The following is a 19304-nucleotide window of genomic DNA, read 5'->3' on the forward strand; positions in this document are numbered from 1 at the left end:
CCTGATGCATGGCTAAGAGTTTCACTCGTTGCAAAAAGTCACTTTTATTCTCTCTTCCGCACATTAGCATTTCTTAAACAATAGATGAAAGTACGAGCATTGTGGATGCTCTAAAACCCACATTTTCCATCCAAAGAAGAAAACGTGATTTTGATCGAGTGAGTGGAATTCGGTATGGACAGCATCTCTTCTGCATTTTGAGTGGCATTGCATTCCCCGTCCGTCACACAGTACATCAATACATCTTCAGCACATAGAATATGCCAAACTGCCAATCCAAATCCAACAACAGTATGATACATTTGACCTAGGGGATCTAGACCTACCTGAGGTGTACCATATGACATGACGTGAGACCTACCACGGAATTAGCTCGCAGATAAGCATGGAAATATGTTAAGTAATGTCAACCTTTCTTCTCCGAGATGATGGAGGAGCACATACTGCACGTGTATATTTTTTATATACTCCCTTCCTCCAACAAAAGACGTTTCAAGTTTGTCAAAATTTAGATATATCTAGACATGACTGAGTGTATAGATACATCTAAATTTAATAAAAGTTGAGACATCATTTGTTGAACGGAGGAATATATATATATTTTTACAACGTAGGACAAATACTGTATATGTTGTCATTTAGCAACAACGATTTTTCAATTTTCGACTCGACATCATGAACACACACCGAGATATCGGAATCATGCGTCCAAATTTTCTTAACTAACACGGCCTAGCGAGCCAGCACCAACAGTCGAGACGTGGACATGCATGCCCTTCTTATCTTAAGCCACAAAGAGACTAATTAGTGACGAGCCCTCACGATCGCCAACATCCATCCATTGCCAATCCCAAGGTCAAAGGGCGTATCCATGCCATAGTGACGGTAGTTCAAGCGCGTTTGGATAATGCTCGTGCCATGATGTCATGATGTGAGTAGTGCACCCAAATCTTTGGCTAGATTGCAACACCCACATACTTACGATCGGTATGTCTCCAAGCCTAGCTTGGTGTCAATCTCGTTAAAAAGCTTCCTCTTCTGAACAGATCGACTAAGTTTTACGGCTGTAATTCAAACTGGGTCCACGTGCCAGCGATATATATTTTTAAATTTTTATCGATTAATTCCACGAGGAAGTATATAGTTTGTGGCCAAACCACTCCCGGGTTTTTTTACAGAAATTAATTCCGGCGGCCGGAATTTTGCGTTATGCGATAATCGGTTGTCCACTAAACGTAGTGCTAATGCTAGCTCAGTACGAGCTGTATATCTAGTCGTGTCAGTTTCATCATGCCAAATTTTCCTTCTAAATCCATGTGCCAAATTTGGTTAGTTGGAGGCACTACTACTGATGAGTAAAGCAGAGACACTCCAAAGTTGTGGTCTCCATACATCGATCCATCCATCCATCACCGGATTTGTGTATCCAACTTGGTGCTGTCGGATCCGCATGAAATGCATGTATATGTACCAACATTTTGTTAAGGGGACACAGTATCTCCCACTGTCATCACTGACCAATCGTCGATTGCTAGTGTAATGAGTAGTAGTAAGTTCAATGAGGAACACGTACACTGTCTCACAATCGCACCTCTATATGTGTGTCATTCTTTTTCTTTTCATTTTTCGAGAAGCACAGTACTCTTTCCATTCCACGATACAACACGTATAGGTTTTTTCATTTGTGTTACGTTTCTCAGGCACGCCATGGCCGAAGACCGACGTTTGGGTGCATACGGCCAAGCCCATAAAAGATCACCATTGCTCTCCACATTCCAAAAGCCCGAACTGGTGGGAGGGTAAGGCTTTCTCTTATAAGCTGGTCGCAGCCTCCTCCCGTAAGCGATGTGGGACTAAACTCTGAGGCGCTCCAATGGCCTCAGGCCGTGACAATTTGTTACACAATACACATAAAAATTTTTTTTGGTAATCGCACCCGGACAATAACTACTCACATCCATTTATTATTAATCCAATATGAATGATTAAGCAGTAGAAACGAGAGCTGTCTTGGTCTAAGTGCACAAATCTATATGAGATGTATTTTGGAATGAAGGGAGTACTAGATGCGTGTCATTTTGAATTGATGCCCATCGGCTTATTCAGATGATCGGCTTCCTCTTTTTTTGCTATTTTTTTATCTCATCTAAAAAAAATTTGTGGCACATTTTCCCCCACTTGGTACAATTTCCTTTGTTTTACCCATTTAGGAATTATTTGACATTGTTTTATTCCTTTGAAGATTTTAGCCACCCTAATAGGGTAGCCCCACATGTTAGCCGTACACGGCGGCTCCAGGTAGGAGGTGTATCCTACCCTTTGAAATTACAGAAATTTTAAACCCACTGAAATTGTTTTTCGAATTTTCCAAATTTTAGTGACCTAAATTTTAGAAATCTTATATCCTTGTCGGAAGCCTATTTAGGAGATATGCCTCCGACTTAGCACTGCGTACATAGGCTAGATACGTGGAGCCACTTTGTTCGGATAGCCGAAAATTTTAAAAGAGATAAAATCATGTCAATATTTCTTCAGTGAGGTAAAAAAAGATTTTTAAATAAAATTAAATATTTTAGAAAAAAATTAAAGGAGTAAAATACTCGCTCTTAATTTATTGAAGAAATCGTAAGTTAAAACCGAATTTGCATCACAGTGATTCCACTGTTCTTGACAGCAAAATGATCGATGGGACAAGATCGACACAATTGCTTTTTTTACGCGGATGATCACCCCCACTGCAGAATCCGATTACCTCTTGGGCAGACCAATGCCATCCACAAAATGGTATTCAGATGGCAGCACTTGTCGTAAAACAGTAAAAGTAAAACCAACAATTATTTCCCCCCGGATGTGGGCAGCCTGCGAGATCTACTCGTACGTGAGACTACCGGCCGGCTGCTCCTGCTGGTGATGATTTTTTGACCTTCTTTTGGCAGTTTCTTCGGGTAATGATAGTATGATGCTGATGCTTTGGGTGAAATTAATTAACTAATTAAGCACTACCGCTCATCATGGTTGATGGTTGACCCTTCATATTATATATAGTGCTCTAAGTAAGTTTAATTAGATCGACCATCCCGTGTATATGATCTTGTATATTTCATCGTAATAATCAGGCATGTGTCAATTTTAGGGGGTCCGAGAGAGGCTTTTTTTTAGGAGTATGGTTGGTCTAACACTTTATTACGTGCGGTGGTTAGAGCTTAATTTGTATACCGAATTGGAGATATATATAGTACTCTCTCCGTCTAACAAAGGATGTCTCAATTTTGATTAAATTTGAATGCATGTATACACTAAGTCATGTCTAGATACATTTAAATTTTGACAAATTTGAGACATCTTTTGTTGGACGGAGGGAGTATAAAAAAAATGACATTGTCTTTGGTAAAAGGAAAATACAGTAATAAAGTGCAGCCGTCACCGAAGGTCCTCGAACTATTTTGTGTGTCTTACATAGGTCTCAGAACTTTTTAGCAACGTCATCTATGCCCCATGAAGTACACTTCATGACTCATACAGGTCCGAATATATAATCAGGCCAATTTGTGTTTGGATGAGTCACTAAGTATACTTGAAGGATCCAGACAACGGTTTCCAAAGTTTCGAGATCACCTCCATCTCAGAGAACCAAATGTCAACCAAATTGTGCATATAGAATGCATGCATGCAGCTTGTGAATGAATTCGGCCTAGGAAAAGCTAGCCTTCACTAACCGGACTTTCTTGAATTCGGCCGCCGGTTTGTCTGATCCCGTTGACCTAGCTAGGATGCATGTCATGTGTGGCCGGCTTCTAGCGTGAGTTCTAAGCTAGAGCCCAAAACGCACGCGTGAATTAGTCGGTGCTCGATCCGCCAAACAAAGAGATCATCATATCCGGAAACACCATATATCTATCTGAATTGCGTTGCATCACAGCTAAGCTATCACATAAATTCATTCACGTCGCGTCATTTCGTCGTGCATCACGGCCAAAAGTGGATCCAGCGTCCGTTCATCTGCATGCAAAATGCTGACGTACACCCACCGTCGATCCACGCATCACCGGTGGCCATAGCTGATGGCATCCGGAGACCCGCGAGCGACGAGAGAACAGCCGTTGGATCTTCCGTGGACAGACGGAGATGAGCAGTTTCTCAGACCTGTGGACGTGCGCGAGGGGGACTGCAGCACTGCAGACTATGAGCAGGCAGAGCGGGCGTGGAAAACGTTCTTGAAATAATGGGTCTCTATCGTAGACTTTCATTAAAGAAATAGATTAAGTGATCCAAAAGGTCAACGCCATGTTTTTTTTGTTTTTTTTGCTGAGGAAGAGCGAATACAACAAAAGAGTATGTGCAAACTGGTTAGTGAATTGTTGTGTGCATCGATCGACACAGAGGCCGGAGACCATCTGGATAAAAGTTGGTTAGCTGATTTAATGGTATTGCGAGACGTTACTAATCATGTTCATAGAAGGCATAGATTACGTTGTACTGCGATGGTAATACTCTCTCCGATCCATATTACTTGTCGAAATATTACATGTATTTAGACGTTTTTTAAACATAGATACATTCATATTTGGACAAATTTGAGATAAATAATATGGGTCGGAGGGATCAGTAGTACAACAGACCGTGAAAAAAAAAGGGTTCAGACATCTTCAAATGTAACCTCTACAAGGGTATCATGCATGTTAAAAAAAGGCTCGGTTGTTCGTCCTTTCTTGCCTTCCTTCTCTTTTTGAAAGATAAAAAGGGGTGTTGGTCCTTGGGCGTGGTCATTTCTCATCTACGAGTAGTTGTCCTCCTGAAACCGAAGCCGTAGACCATTCTTGACAATGGAGGTACCAAATCGAAAGAATGGAGGTTTGAAAGCTGAAGACGCACTCCCACTTGGTCAATTAGCTTGAGAATCTATAGCATACAAAAGAAATCTATATGTTGTGCAATTCAAAAGAAAATCTATATTTCTACTAGGTTTGACGTAGATTTTTGCCCTCCACATTGAGTTTGGTAGCTATTTCCTTTTCAATATACTTCCCCTGATCCATAAGTCTCGGGAAAGTTCTAATTTTGTACTAAATCTTTGACATTTATTATGAAACTTTGCACTAAATTTCCGACATTTATTATGGATCCCCTTACTTTCTTTAGGAATGGTACTTGCTTATTTGTGGTGTCTTCCTCTTTTTTCTTTTGGACAGATTCTTGATACATAACAAAATCGAAAATAAACCACGTTTTAAATCAGTCTCTTGCCTTATGCAATTACACACATTTTAATGGCCGGATATTAACTAGGATTAATACTTGCCTGCTATAGACTGTTGGCGTGTGTGTGTGTGTGTGTGTGTGGTGGGGGTGGGGGTGGGGGGCGCAGACCCCCGGGCGATGCATCATCGACAATTTAGGAAACCGAACAATGCATCCAGAGTGATCCCATCTTAATTACTCGTATTCTATTGCAAATTTACTGTCCTTTGTGATAATAGACGTTTTAGATAAAACTATACTCTGCATCTGAACAGCTTGATTCGTGCGAGAATTGGAAATGAAATACAGCCAGAGGCCTCCTTCCTTTCTCTGGATTCGATTCCCTTCGTGCCATTTCCCATCCATATATGAACGATCTCCTCAAACAGCGACGTCTCCTCGCCCTTCCTTTCTCCCTGCCTTGCCCTGCAGTCCATGTCAGTCGCACTAACTACCTACCCCACGAACGAGCACCAGCGAGCGCCGCGGGGCTATAAATTAAACCCCGGGAGCCCCCTTTTCTTCCCAGCCTTCGGTCAGACCTGCACCAAGAACAGCCACACATCATCATCAATCATCAATTAAGGCACGTAGACTCCAGAAAGCTACTAGAACAATCCAGCCTTGCTAGCTGCCGGGGGGAATCTCACTTGAGAGAAACGAAGGAGGAAAGAAACGTGATGAGTTTTAAGCAGGGTTTAAGCGGCGTCCAGGCGGCGGCGGAGGAGCAGGAGAAATGGGTGGACGACTCCTCCGTCGACCACCGTGGCCGGCCTCCGCTCCGCTCCGCCACCGGCTCCTGGAAGGCGGCCTTTTTCATCATCCGTAAGCATCGATCCATCGTTTGATTTCTTAATTAAGAACTGTTGATGTTGATTTTGTAAAATTGTACTCCGTAACTGACTGGCCTTCTTCTCCGACGCCGGCGTGTTGATTTGTGCGTTCGTGAAGTGATCGAGTTCAGCGAGCGGCTGAGCTACTTCGGGATCGCGACGAGCCTGATGCTGTACCTGACCAAGGTGCTGCAGCAGGACATGAAGACGGCGGCCGAGAACGCCAACTACTGGATGAGCGTCACCACGCTGATGCCGCTCCTCGGCGGCTTCCTCGCCGACGCCTACCTGGGCCGCTTCTCCACGGTCCTCTTCTCCACCCTCATCTACCTCATGGGCCTGGCCATCCTCGCGGTCTCGCAGCTGGCGCCGGCCCTCAAGCCCACGGTGTCTCTGCGGCGGCACGAGACGCTCTTCTTCGTGGGGATCTACCTGGTGTCCGTGGGGACCGGCGGCCACAAGCCGGCGCTCGAGAGCTTCGGCGCCGACCAGTTCGACGGCGGCCACCCCGGGGAGCGGCGGCAGAAGATGTCCTACTTCAACTGGTGGAACTGCGCGCTCTGCTCCGGGGTGCTGCTCGGCGTCACCGCCGTCGTCTACGTCCAGGAGCGCCTCGGCTGGGGCGCCGCCGACCTGCTGCTGGCCGCCGTCATGGCGGGTTCCCTCGTCGTCTACCTCGCGGGTTACCGGACCTACCGCTTCCGGGTGCCCGACGGCAGCCCGCTCTCGCCGCTCCTCCGGGTCGCCGTCGCCGCGTTCCTCAAGCGCCGGCTCCGACTCCCCAACGACGCCGCTGAATTGCACCACGAGGACCTCGGTGCGCTGCCGCCGCAGGAAGGCGGCAGCAAGAAGAAGAAGAAGAGGATGCTCTGCCACACCGAGCAGTTCCGGTTCCTCGACAAGGCGGCGGTAGTGGACGGGGGGAAGTGGCTGGCGACGGTGACGGAGGTGGAGGAGACGAAGCTGGTGCTGGCCATGGTGCCCATCTGGCTGACCACGCTGGCCTTCGGCGTCACGGCGGCGCAGGTATCCACCTTCTTCATCAAGCAAGGCAGCGTCATGGACCGCCGCCTGGGGCCGAGCTTCGAGATCCCGCCGGCGTCCGTCTTCGCGCTCGCCGCGGTCGGCATGATCCTCGCCGTGGCCGCCTACGACAAGCTCCTGGAGCCCTACGTGCGGCGCGCCAAGGGCGCCGCCGCGGAGCGCGGGATCAGCATCCTGCAGCGGATCGGCGTCGGCATGGGCTTCGGCATACTCGCCATGGCCGTGGCGGCCGCCGTCGAGCGGCGCCGGCTCCGATCGCCATCGCCGGCGTCCATGTCGGTGTTCTGGCTGGTCCCGCAGTTCGTGCTGATGGGCGTCGGCGACGGGTTCGCACTCGTGGGGCTGCAGGAGTATTTCTACGAGCAGGTGCCAGACAACATGCGCAGCCTCGGCATCGGGCTCTACCTCAGCGTCATCGGCGCCGGGAGTTTCCTCAGCGGGGTGATCATCGCCGCGGCGGACCGAGCGACCTCCGGCGGTGGGAGTGAAGGGTGGTTCGGCAAGGACCTCGCCCATAGCAGGCTCGACCTCTTCTACTGGCTGCTCGCCGTCATTGGAGCAATCAATCTGGGCTTCTACGTGCTGGTCGCCACAAGGTACTCGTACAAGCAAACCGTCGCCAAGGCCGCTACCGCGTCCAGCGCCAGGGTCGGCCACGACATCGAATGCGCCAACGTTGCCGGCGACACTGCTTGATTAGGGGCAGCCGATCGTATCGAACAGGTGCATATTTATGGCAATTGTAATCGATATCAGTAGTGGCTAGTCATGGCATCGTTCTTCGTTGTGATCGAGTTATATCTTAAACTGTAAGGATTGTATAATTAGGATCGTTCTACATATATGTTTTGTTTGTGGAATCGATTGATCGATTCCGTGTTCTATACAAAGTGTATTATACAAATGTGTTGCATGGTCCCATGCCAATTAATCATTTTGCGAGCTTCTCACACCCTTTCGGTTTAATTTGGCAAAAAAACGACAGTTTGACTGACCGTTACCCGTTAAATATAAGATGTTTTAATCTAGAGTTATAAATGCTAGTGAATTTTATTCGCCAACTTAGATTTAAGAGCCTCCTGAAAAATTAGGGAACTTAGATATAGCGACACCGTTTTTTCCTCTTGTTGCATATACCATTTCCATTTAAAAGCAATTCCGCAAGTTGGGCCATTAACTTCGTTTTCCACCGAGATGGCCAGGCCTATGAGGCAGAAGAGGGTGGAGAAGCGGAGGAGTTATGCATCGACGAGAGGTATCAGCGTGGTGACGCTCATCTAGTAGTTGGTGTTCTCCGCGGCCACCTTCGTGTCCTGCTGCAGCACCTTGGTCAGGTACAACACCAGGCTCGTCGCGGTCCCGAAGTAGCTCAGCCGCTAGCTGAAATCGATCACTTCACGCACACGAATCTCGCCGACATCGGAGAAGAAGGCCAGTCAGTTACAAATTTACAAAATCAACAACAGTCCCTTAAGAAATCAAATGATGAATCGATGCTCGCGATCCAACTAAGGGACAATTAGTTCACAACCGTCGTTCCCTTAGTGAAGATATCATTGTCTCGGTCTCATGGTCATGGATAGTTATTTTCTATCTAGGCCAATCTCGGCATCGACACCTTTGGGCATGGCCTGCACAACGGATGATGCACCACAAACTACCCAAAAAAGGACATTGTACCATTGTCTACTTTTAAGCTAGGGCCCGTTGCTTTGCATAGGCAACAATTAATTAATAAATAAATAATCTGATCCACTGCTTATAAAACCAAAAAAAAATTGAGTCCAACTTTGAATTACACAAATTCAAATATGATGTGAATAGTGTCATACAGGTGCTGTCTACTTCTCCATTATGCTTCAGTCGCCCTCGGGCCTTGGAACCACGATGACAGCGAGTGATTAGAATTCCATGTACCTGGGACGGAGTTCCAGCCAAGCTAAGTGCCAGGCCTCTCTTTTTTTTTCGCAATCTACGTACCAGGCCATACAGGATGATCTGCCCTTGTTGGTACTGCCGTTAAGTTCCTGTTGGGCCAAGAAAAGCCTCAAACAAGCCGGACCGTTAACTTCGTTTTTCCTCCCAGGAAAGAAAATCCTCTCGCATTTCTGGCCCAAACTCCCGTCGCTCTTGGACCGGGTCTCTCCCTTCTCCTGGCGACTGGAAAGCTAAAATGCGCTTCATTCCATCATCGATCTCGATCCCCAGAGAACAAAAACAAGAGGCCCAAAGTACTACATTCATATTGGCCTCAGTGGCCAAGGCTGGTCACAGCGGGGAGTAATTTAGAATAGTAACATGTATATGTTACTAGTTTAAGTTACTATTTTCATAATGAATAGTAAAATATATGTGGTGTCATTTATTAGGTTGTAGACTCATCTTGACTTGGTTTGTGTGGTGTTATGATAACATATCTAGTTACCATCTCAGTCTCTTTATTCATTTAATACCAGGCCATGCCAATTACTCTTAGTGTGGCTAGCCTAATGACCCTGGTCACATCGAACGGGAAGAAATTAAGGAGTAATTAAACAAACAAAGGGCAACCACCAGCCACACGTGGTCACGAACGTTGTCGTGTCTCTTGGTACAGTGTGTACAGCTAGGCACCCACGTGTATGTCTATCGTCGCCGCACGATAGTACCGTGGAATCGTGCCACGAATATCCTCCCAGCAGCCCATTTTTAATTTTTATTTATTTATTTATACCTTGGCGGGCTGGCAGGTCAAGTCAATTTAATTTAGTTTATATAGGGGGAAAGGCAAAGCGAGAGGAGGAGATAAGCGACACGAAGAGAAACGGGAACGCATCGAATGAAATACGGCCGCGTCCTTCTCATCTCATCTCCGCCGAACGTCCCCTAGTCGCCGCGGTCCCATGGGCTGTCCTCGTCGCTATCCGGATCCGGTGCGGCACGATCTTCTGTGCCGCCGTTCTGGTACTGGCCGTTTGGTCGTGGCTCGGTGTTGGCCGCGGCCGCGCGTTACAGAGGATCCTCCTCCATTGCAGCGATCCACGTGGCCACGACTGTAGTGGGCTTCTCGATCTTATCTGGAGGATGGTGGTGACTCACTTCGCCGTGGGAATGGCCGGCGACAGGGTCCATGTCCAGTCCAGTCCAGCGACGCATGGGTTATCTCTTCGGGGCGGATTATGATTTTTGCACTTATCTTATCCTGTTTCGAGACCTCCTAGTCACATGAATAATGCCTTTGTGGTTTATTGCGAAATCAAATACAGGTCCTGGTTAGTTTTTTTTATCAAAAGGGGCTGCCCCGGTTTCATTAAAGAAACCATAATGTCTTTTACATAATTTAGGATAAAACACTCGTAAGCTTCGAAGCACCAGCCCTAGAGGCCAGCACATTCAAACGTCTGAACACACTGCTTCACACATGGGTTCAATATAACAGAAAACCAAAAAAGACCCAACACTTGTAGTTTCATCACCACCACAACATCCGTATCAGCATTGCCAATTTTCCCGCCGCTCACAACATAAACCTCTGAATAAATGCCGGAAGGCCTTAGCCATGACTCGCCACATCCAACGAGAGCACCTGAGCAGGTCCTGGTTAGTGGCGCGCGCTAATACCGGTCAAAAAGCTAGTTAAAAAGCCCAAACGAGGATTAGGACCTTTGCGCAACGGATTAGACGTCGAGTGGTTATTTTCCGCAAAAATGTTGTCGAGTGGTTGTTTTCCGCAACGACCCTCCCAATCATCTATTACTATCTATTAAATTAGAGTTGGTGCTGATAGTACGGTCGTCGTCACCGTAGGTTAACTTCGTTCAAATTACAACCAATATGCCATTGCCTGTTATTTTCTTTTCTTCCAGTTTTTTTCACGATTTCTCCTACTCCGTCTTACAACCGACGCCACCACACCCGCATGCCGACCTCGACGGCGCCATGAGCTGCCTACATGGAAAATAAAAATAAATACTTTGTGATTTTGTTGACCCGTAGCAACGCGCGGGCACACCTGCTAGACCAAAATTACGAGTTTGCCACCGCTGTCACCACTTTTAATCCCGGTGCGTTTTTTTATCCGATTGATTCTAACCACCGACGTACGTCCTTGATACTTTCCGCACGACCCTCTCACGCGGGCACGCGGCCCGACCCCTGTCCCCTTCCCTCTCGCACCTATCCCCTCGATTCATCCCCCCGAACTCTTCTTCCTCACATCGCTCGATCCGCCTCCTCCACGAAGTCCGACTCCTCCCTTCATAGCCATCCTCGCTCGTTCTCCATGCCTCCGCCGCCACTGCTCTCCCCCGCCGTGCCGCCCTCTCTCCAGTCCTTCTCCGGTCTCTCTACTACCGATCTGGCCCGCGCGACCACTCCCGTCTCCTCATACCCTGCCCCGCCTCCTCCTCCCGAGTCCTGAGGAGACTCGATCTGGGCATCTGGCGGCCCAGCGCCCCCTGCCCTCTTCGCTCCTCCGGTGCTCCCGATCTGGACCAAGGACACCGAGCCCCTGCCCCCTTCCCTCTTCATCTATCTGGACGGGTGGCTGTAGTCTGTGGAGGAGATCGACGGTGTGTTCTGGCAGAGGCGGGGCGAGCCGCGAGCGAGGTAGGTGGAGCTCGGCAGCGCGCTGCAGTCTGAAGACGGAGGCGCGACGACAGTCCTGCAGAAGATCGGGAGAGGCCGGGTGGCGTTCGACGACTAGGAGGAGGCGTAGGACGACACGCTGCCAGTTGCGAAGCGCCTGGGTCCCGTTGACGGCCAGATCCCAGTGACGAGATCCGCGTGGGGAAGACAATAGTGCCGCTCCTTCGTCCGGCTTGCGTCGTCAAGATCCTCCGCGATGCCCGCTCCTCGGCGGGTCGGTCGGGCGCCTCCTTAGCTGGTCGTCGGCGCGCCGCGGCTGCGGATCCGATGCGCGGTGGCGGAGATAGGCATGGCGGTAGCGCGGGCACCTTCCTCCAGTGACGCCGCAGCAGTAGCTGCTCCTGAGCGGGCGTTCTGGCGCTGCTACTACCGACGCTTTTCTCTATTTTTTCTCTATTTTTACTGAAATCTTGGCCTAATTGATGGTACATGCAAACCATGCTTTCTAAATATAATTAGGACATGGATCTGCTCTGAAAATTTCACTGATTTAATTCCCCTCCGTATATGATTATTAGTTTTGAATCTATATAGAATAGATTAGTGGATTGAAATAGTAGTCTAATTCAATTTCTTTTTTCATTGCATCCACTTAATTTCAATCAAGTCAAAATAAAAAAAATCGAAGACAATTCTTGACCAAGAATCTATGGAGGGAGAAAAAAATTAATATTAAGAATAGACTATATATAATAAAAAAGTATATAGTAAAATATAGTAAAAAAGGTATATAGTAAAAAGGAAAAAACCAGCGAACCTTTCATGCTTAAACATGCCGCGAGATACTTCAAAAGAGCAGCAAAATTATGCTAAGAAAAGGAAAGATTATAAAAAAAAAGGGAAAATGTATGATATGTCGTGAATAGCTCCGTGGAATAAAATAGAATTTCCTTTTAGTTTATCATTTTTCCGGATCTATTTTTTGATCCGATTGGACTTGATCATATGACTAATCGATGATGGTTGAAACAGGCCCAATATATGTGGCATGGCATCGCATAGGTGCGTGATGGAGCGAAGGGAGAGCAGCATCTCGTCGGGGCTAACATAATTTTCATATGGGCTAAAAATTATAAAATATGAAATTATATCGGAAAAAGCGTTTTCGGTAGACTGAATTAACGTTTTTTCGATCAGAAATTTCGGTTACTGCTAGAGTTGCTCTCAACACGTAGCTACGTGCAAAAGACACCACTTTTAAAAACTTAAGTATGCATGTTTTTTAATTTTTTTTCTACCGTAGCAACGCACGGGCTTTTTGCTGGCAGGTGGAATGTGCAATTTCCCGGTAGAATAACGATGAGTAGCATAGTTGTGAGTCTCTTCTTTTTGTTCGGCGATTACAGGGGAAACGACGGATCTTCCTGCAAAAGGGCGAGAGACACGTGATAACCCTGCAATTCTATCACGCGTACTTTTGGCTCCGTGGAATTAATCAAAGTTTTATCATCCAATCTTTTGTCTGTGCCGGCGTCTCAGTGGGCAACCGCACGCAGTTTTGCTCTGTTTCTCCCTGTCCTTGGACGGGACCCGGCACTCTCCCCTTTCTATAAGAAGTGAAGTGCAGACTTCTATTAGCCGCGTACAGATAGAGATAGAGAGCTACCGAGAGCCAGAGTCTTGCAAGCGAAAAGAAAACCAAGATCGAAGCTACAGAGTACAGACTACAGAGAGAGATGGGGAGAAGAAGAAGCCCGGCTCCGTTGTTGGCGGTGACCTTCGCCGTCCTCCTCGCAGCTCTTCCCCACCTCGCTGAATCCAGCAGCAGGCACCACCACGCCCACGGCCACCACTCTCGCGTCCAAATCAGAGGTACGGGAAACGAGACTCTCCCTTGATTCTCGCAAAAATCTTGTCGCCATGGCTAATTTGGGGATGAAATCTTTGGTTTGCAGGGTACGGAGAAGGAGGGGAAGGAGAAGAAGGAGGAGGCATGGCGAAGGCGAAGGCGAAGGCGTGGCCGTGCTGCGACAGCTGCGGCGGGTGCACCAAGTCGATCCCGCCACGGTGCCAGTGCATGGACGCGGCGCCCGGCGGCTGCCACCCGGCGTGCGAGAGCTGCGTCAAGTCCAGCCTCAGCGTCCACCCGCCGGTCTACCACTGCATGGACCGCATCGCCAACTTCTGCCAGCGCCGATGCAGCCCCGCCGCCGCCACTGCCCACTGACCGACCGCCTCTCGGCTCAACCTACCGGCCGCCCCACCACCAACTGACCTGCAACCCACCTGCCGCCACCGGCGACGAAGAAGAAGAATCCTTTAACCAACTCTGCACTACGAGTAGTATATACGCCTGCCGGTTTTTAATTAGCCGCGGCTTTTGTCTCTGTTGTCTTGACTCTGCAACCTTGTATGGTCTTCCCCCTTTCTTTCTTTTTTGTTTCTGTTTTTGTTTGATTCCCCGTGCAAAGAAGCTAAAGAGGATTCCAATTACCAACCCAACTGGAGTTGGTCTGTTCGTTCATCTCAAGCTCTCGTCTCCTGGCTTTAAATTCAGTTTAGAATTTACTGCTAAAGAGGATTCCAATTACCAACCCAACTGGAGTACTAGCTCTCGGTTCACTGAGAAGATTTGCGCCGTCAATTTAACACAAGTCTCCCTGGAGTGAAAGAATATTTGCGCCGTCAATTTAACACAAGTCTCCCCGGAGTGAACGTGGACGCCAAAGGGGCTCAATTAGCTACTAGTCGATCTAGAGGCCAGTGGATTGACTGCGCACGAGCAACTGAGCAAGTCTGGGCAGTGGTGAGCTTGCGATCCGCATTTCGAGAGGATATGCGTCGCCTATGGTTTTACACGTCAACCTGTTTGACACAACGATGTCTGTCATAACGCTGGGGGGAGGAGAATATGCCATGTGTCCAAGGATATATGCACGTTCTGCAATAAATAAGTTCACTTTCACTTTCAGATAAGCTAGGATGAAAAGCACTTGCGCGCACCAAAACTACCACACAAGTGTACAAATAAAATCTTCTGTGTGTCAAAAGGGAGAAAAAAAAATCTTCCACAAATAGGAAAATAATCGTTTCAAAACAGGGGAGGAAAGAAAAGGGAAACGGGCGTTCGCTGTCAGGAGTAGCGTGAGAGAGCACCAGGAGGAAAAATAATCTCAGTTGCCCGCAAATAACAGTCTTCTAATTTAGCAAGTGGGGCATTCTTATTGGGCTAATATATTGGCAACCGAGCTGACACAATTTCCAGGCCCACGTAAAGACTTCCGGTTTTTTTTTCTAATCCACATAACATTAACAGTCCTCCCTGTAGTGCAGGCGAGCGTGGCAACTGAAAGTACGTCCCATTTTCAGAACGCGTGATGCGCTCGAAGGGAAACTAGAAACCCAACCCTGGTCTGGGCTTCCACCCGCCCACCGGCCCACGAGCGCCCGTCTCCCGCTTCCAGCGCGCTGGGGAGCGCCCTCCCTAGTTTTAGTCCCACCTCGGCTAGCTGAGGAGCATCGCGTGAGAGAGCCAGCAATATATAGAGGGGTACGTGCGACGTTGTTCCATACTTACCTGGACGGGGTCTACGGGGGATCAAGAAGCCCCGTGGCCTAGGTCAGTGGCCCACATTGCACTTGGTGGGTGCGCTAGCTTACCATCTCCCCAAGAGGGAGAGTGGACGTCATAATTTGTGCTAGAGGGGGTACGCGTTCGCGCGGCCCCTGCCAATTCTTTGAAATTAAATTTTGGTCCCAAGTGCACTTAGGTCATTTTGGCTATTTACGCTCGCTATGATGAAGCTTTGTAGGTGAGGCGAAGCGGACTGATCTATACATGTAGGATATGCACAAATGAACAATGCGAGGTTTGATTTAAGAATATGCTGTTACTGTTTCCATTTGTTAATCCACTCTTTCATGTACAAATTGATAGTCTTAAGGTTTAAATCCTCTTACGGTTTAAATCCTCCTGCAAATTCGGAATGTGCTAGCTTTGACTTGAGAATGCAATTCAGTGCACCTTTTCAGGGATGGCTAATGACTCGCACACGTGTTGAGATCGTTTGTAGTTTATACCTTATAATGGGTGATCTCGGCAAGTTGTTATTTCTAAAGTTTAATCAACATTGCGCATCCTATCTTTGGCATCTTATGAACTGCAAAGCTTCATCATCTTTTTCATGTCTGGTTCATGCTACGGAGCGAAATAAATAAGTAAGCGCCTTCTCTTGTTGCTGAAGAAAAATATATAGTGGGGTGCTACACCGCATGCAAATTTGGTGTTTTCATTCCGTCCGGAAATAAGTGTCTCGGATTTGTTTATATTCGTATGTATCTAGACTCCACGGAAGGAATATCCTTAGGAGAGCCGAGAAATGCCACCACAAATTAATTAGATATCAAATTGGAGATGAGAGAGGTCCATATGTGTGGAGCACAATAAAAATTGCCATCTAATTTGGGCATTTATCAGTGCCACGTATTGCTTTCTTTTTTCTTTTCTTTGCGATTACAGAGCCATAGAAACTCACGAAATGTTAAAACTAGCTCCATCCCATTGTATCCCATTTCATAAAATGGGCCGCAAGTTTGAAATGTTGTACCTGCAGTTCAAGAAGAGTTGTTATGTGCATATCACTTTGTACTAACTAGCACCAGGGCGTTCATAACTGGACCATCTCGACCATGTCAGCTGATCGGTCGATAATCCAGCCCCATTGTATCCGTCTCTAGGGGTTTCAATTAATCTCTTTTTCGCCTACACAAATAGCAACAACGCATAGAAAAATTACGTTCCTTGTTGTCAATTAATATATTTTTTCAGAATTTCTAAAATAAATATGCCTTGCTGGAAAGGAGTTCAGGAAGATGATGAACCGAAGGAATGGTCGAGTTCAATGAATTAGGATGATTGAAGTTGATGGAATTCGGTATTTGATGCCCGAAGTTGATCATACCTGGAGTTGGCTAGTAGATAGATATTGTTGGTCTTACCATGTTATAGGTTGAAAACTTAGAAACATTGCCATGTTTAGAGCTAGTCTATTTATTTGTTACAGAGAATCTAGTTATGAGTGGAACTTGCCTGGAAAAAATGACCATTGTACCACCGTAGCTATACTTTATAGTAGATGTACATAGAATGGATGAAAACCTACCAGCACTTCCCCACAACCATTTTTGCTCGATATCCCGTGTATTGACTAGTGATGTTAATTAACTACTTCAACCAATACAAATGAAAAGTAAGTCTTGCGGATACATTAGGTACTCGCCCTTTCTTCTCCCTTTTTCCTTTTATCGTAGTTCAGAGTGGATACCCTACAGGCCATTCTAAGTTGGAAGAGTACTAGTAAGATTCTGCTTACTTCTATAGCCCTATTATAGATGGACACCATTGTTTATCTTGTGCCATCTTATGCAACCTGTATTCTTTTCCAATGTACTCTATTCATTTCCGCTGCAAGTCTTACTTGTATTTAAGGTTTGTACAATGTCGTTAGTGTATCAAATCATTGTTGTAATACATAATTAAATCTGTTGTATCTTATGCATGCATGTATGTATGTAAGTTTGTAATATGATACCTGAAAATAGGTATATACATGCATACTTGCTATGCCTGGGAAGTATGACGAGCATATCCCAATTAAGAAATACTTATTTTATATTATCTTGGAGACTTGGAATTCATTTTGAGACTGCCCCTAATTGAACAATTAATTGTAAAATTAAGATCAGGAAATACCGTACAGTAACTCCGTTCGATTATAGGCTCGGTGTCTTCGCCGAAGCTGCTTAGCCGAGACTGACACCTCAGACACTATTGATTTGGGAAATGGGAGAGACACAAATTAGAAGAAAAAAATAGCGTAGATGTATCTTAGGTGGCTAATTTTTAAGTAAAAGACTTAAAAATGTGAGTCAACACATAATAGTCGTCGGATTAAAGTCCGGATGCCATCATCAGTCACACCTCTCCCACATGCTGATATCTAACGGAACCACCACACCGACTTATCTGTAACTAAAAAACATCCGGATGGTTTTTCATTAGCAAAACCGATAAAAATTTTTGCATTTATTCCTGAAACCGTCTAATTAATTGAACTGGCTGCAGGTGGACGTGTAATTCCCCCCTGAGCAGTCGTCGGCGGTGGACGAAAAAGCACAGGGTAAAGGTACGGACGATACGAGGCAAGTCCGTCAGCCCCCGGCAAGTAGTAGTCATGGCATCCGGCGCACTGCGTGGCCAAGCTGGGGGGGCCACTTCCAAGTTGATTGGCGTGCTGGCGACAATGTCGGCAAGCACAAATGTGTAACCCCTCCGGCTTCGGTACGATCGTCGCTGGCCGGGACTTGCACGCCACGCATCTGAGGACGTTGGGCTGCCGGTACCGGGTGCCGTTTTCGTCGTCGATCATCTCCTCGGGCTCGATCTCGTCGATGACGAGCAGATCGCACCGGACAGTGAAGCAGTCGCCGTCCTTGTCGAGGTGGTTCGACGCCTCCAAGGCCTCCCGCTGGACGAACCTCGGGTACCCCACGCCGAAGCCGGTGCCTGGGAGCCCCACGGTCTGCCTCGTCCAGACGTGCTCCTGGCCCTGCTTGCTCGTCTCCGCGAAGCTGAATTCGGCCCGCAGCTTCACGGGCGAGGCCTCGGCGTCGGGATCAGTAGCGGCGGCGTCGCCGAGGAAGGTGAGGGAGACGGATATGAAGCCGTCGCTCTCCGCTGACAGGTCGCCGTTGGGGAAGACGCTGAGCTCCCAGCGGCGGCGGCCTACCGTGAAGGGGTTCGACTTGATGCTCATGCCGTCGGGCGCGCAGTATCTGGCGATCGAGTAGCCGTGGACTTGGAGCAGGTGCGAGCCGCCGGAGACATCGGCGCCGGCGCTGGAGATCGACATTGGCTGGGGGATAAAGAGTGATCGATCGAGGAGGGTGACCAGGAAGATGGATATATAAGGCAACTATACTAGGCAATTTGTACGTTCGTTATTTGTTTGGTTTTTCTTTAAAGGAAAAATCGGCCGGGGATTCCGCTTGAGTCGTTGAGGCAAAATAGGGCCCGGGGTCCGCCATGCATGGTCGTGCTCGCGGAAGATACGGCGCCTAGCTTGAGTTTTTCTTTTAAGAAACTTCGTTTTCTTCTTTTTGAGAACCGGCGCCTTGAGCTCGCTCGGCTGTGGGGAGTTGGGCCAACAGCGGCCTCTTGCCAAAAACTCTCCGTGGGCCCAATACGAGCTTGTCGAGCTGTACCTAGAAGCCCACGTTCGTCGATTTATTCCGCCCATCCGGATTCGCGTGGCTCTGCAGGGGCGCAGAGTTCCTTCTTCCTCCTCCTGTTTAGTACCACATCGACAATCGAAGAGGGTTGCCCCGAGGAATCAGAGCCATGGGCAACCTTGCTCCATACTTACCTGGACGGGGTCGACGAGGGATCAAGAAGCCCCGTGGCCTAGGTCAGTGGCTCATATTGCACTTGGTGGGTGCGCTAGCTTACCATCTCCCCAGGTGAGAGAGTGGACGTCATAATTTGTGGCAGAGGGGAAACGCGTTCGCGCGGCCCTGCCAAATCTTCAAAATTAAATTTTGGTCCTTGACGGATGATGAATAAGT

At 47.6% G+C, this 19304-nt stretch overlaps 3 protein-coding genes and 2 non-coding genes across 5 annotated transcripts; 4 read left to right on the forward strand and 1 right to left on the reverse strand.

Moving 5' to 3' along the window:
• Nucleotides 1–5745: 5745 nt before the first annotated feature.
• LOC100845467 (protein NRT1/ PTR FAMILY 5.6) lies at nucleotides 5746–8067 on the forward strand. The gene is made up of 2 exons (XM_003563463.4): nucleotides 5746–6063; nucleotides 6190–8067. Exons 1-2 carry the CDS (start codon nucleotides 5919–5921, stop codon nucleotides 7809–7811), a joined length of 1767 nt encoding a protein of 588 aa, XP_003563511.1. The 5' UTR covers nucleotides 5746–5918; the 3' UTR covers nucleotides 7812–8067.
• Nucleotides 8068–13265: 5198 nt separating this feature from the next.
• On the forward strand, nucleotides 13266–14211 carry LOC100821479 (Bowman-Birk type trypsin inhibitor). Its single transcript, XM_003563469.4, has 2 exons — nucleotides 13266–13553; nucleotides 13637–14211. Exons 1-2 carry the CDS (start codon nucleotides 13418–13420, stop codon nucleotides 13906–13908), a joined length of 408 nt encoding a protein of 135 aa, XP_003563517.1. The 5' UTR covers nucleotides 13266–13417; the 3' UTR covers nucleotides 13909–14211.
• Nucleotides 14212–15250: 1039 nt separating this feature from the next.
• Nucleotides 15251–15411, forward strand: LOC112270229. The gene has a single exon (XR_002962630.1). It is a non-coding gene; the product is annotated as a U1 spliceosomal RNA (small nuclear RNA).
• A 1939-nt stretch (nucleotides 15412–17350) lies between these two features.
• Nucleotides 17351–18592, reverse strand: LOC104581940. Its single transcript, XM_010231129.1, has 2 exons — nucleotides 18026–18592; nucleotides 17351–17392 (listed from the first exon to the last, which is right to left on the reverse strand). Exons 1-2 carry the CDS (start codon nucleotides 18590–18592, stop codon nucleotides 17351–17353), a joined length of 609 nt encoding a protein of 202 aa, XP_010229431.1.
• Nucleotides 18593–19097: 505 nt separating this feature from the next.
• On the forward strand, nucleotides 19098–19258 carry LOC112270252. The gene has a single exon (XR_002962652.1). It is a non-coding gene; the product is annotated as a U1 spliceosomal RNA (small nuclear RNA).
• The last annotated feature ends 46 nt before the right edge of the window (nucleotides 19259–19304 follow it).

Source organism: Brachypodium distachyon, chromosome 1, assembly GCF_000005505.3.
Source record: "Brachypodium distachyon strain Bd21 chromosome 1, Brachypodium_distachyon_v3.0, whole genome shotgun sequence".
Lineage (NCBI taxonomy): Eukaryota > Viridiplantae > Streptophyta > Magnoliopsida > Poales > Poaceae > Brachypodium > Brachypodium distachyon.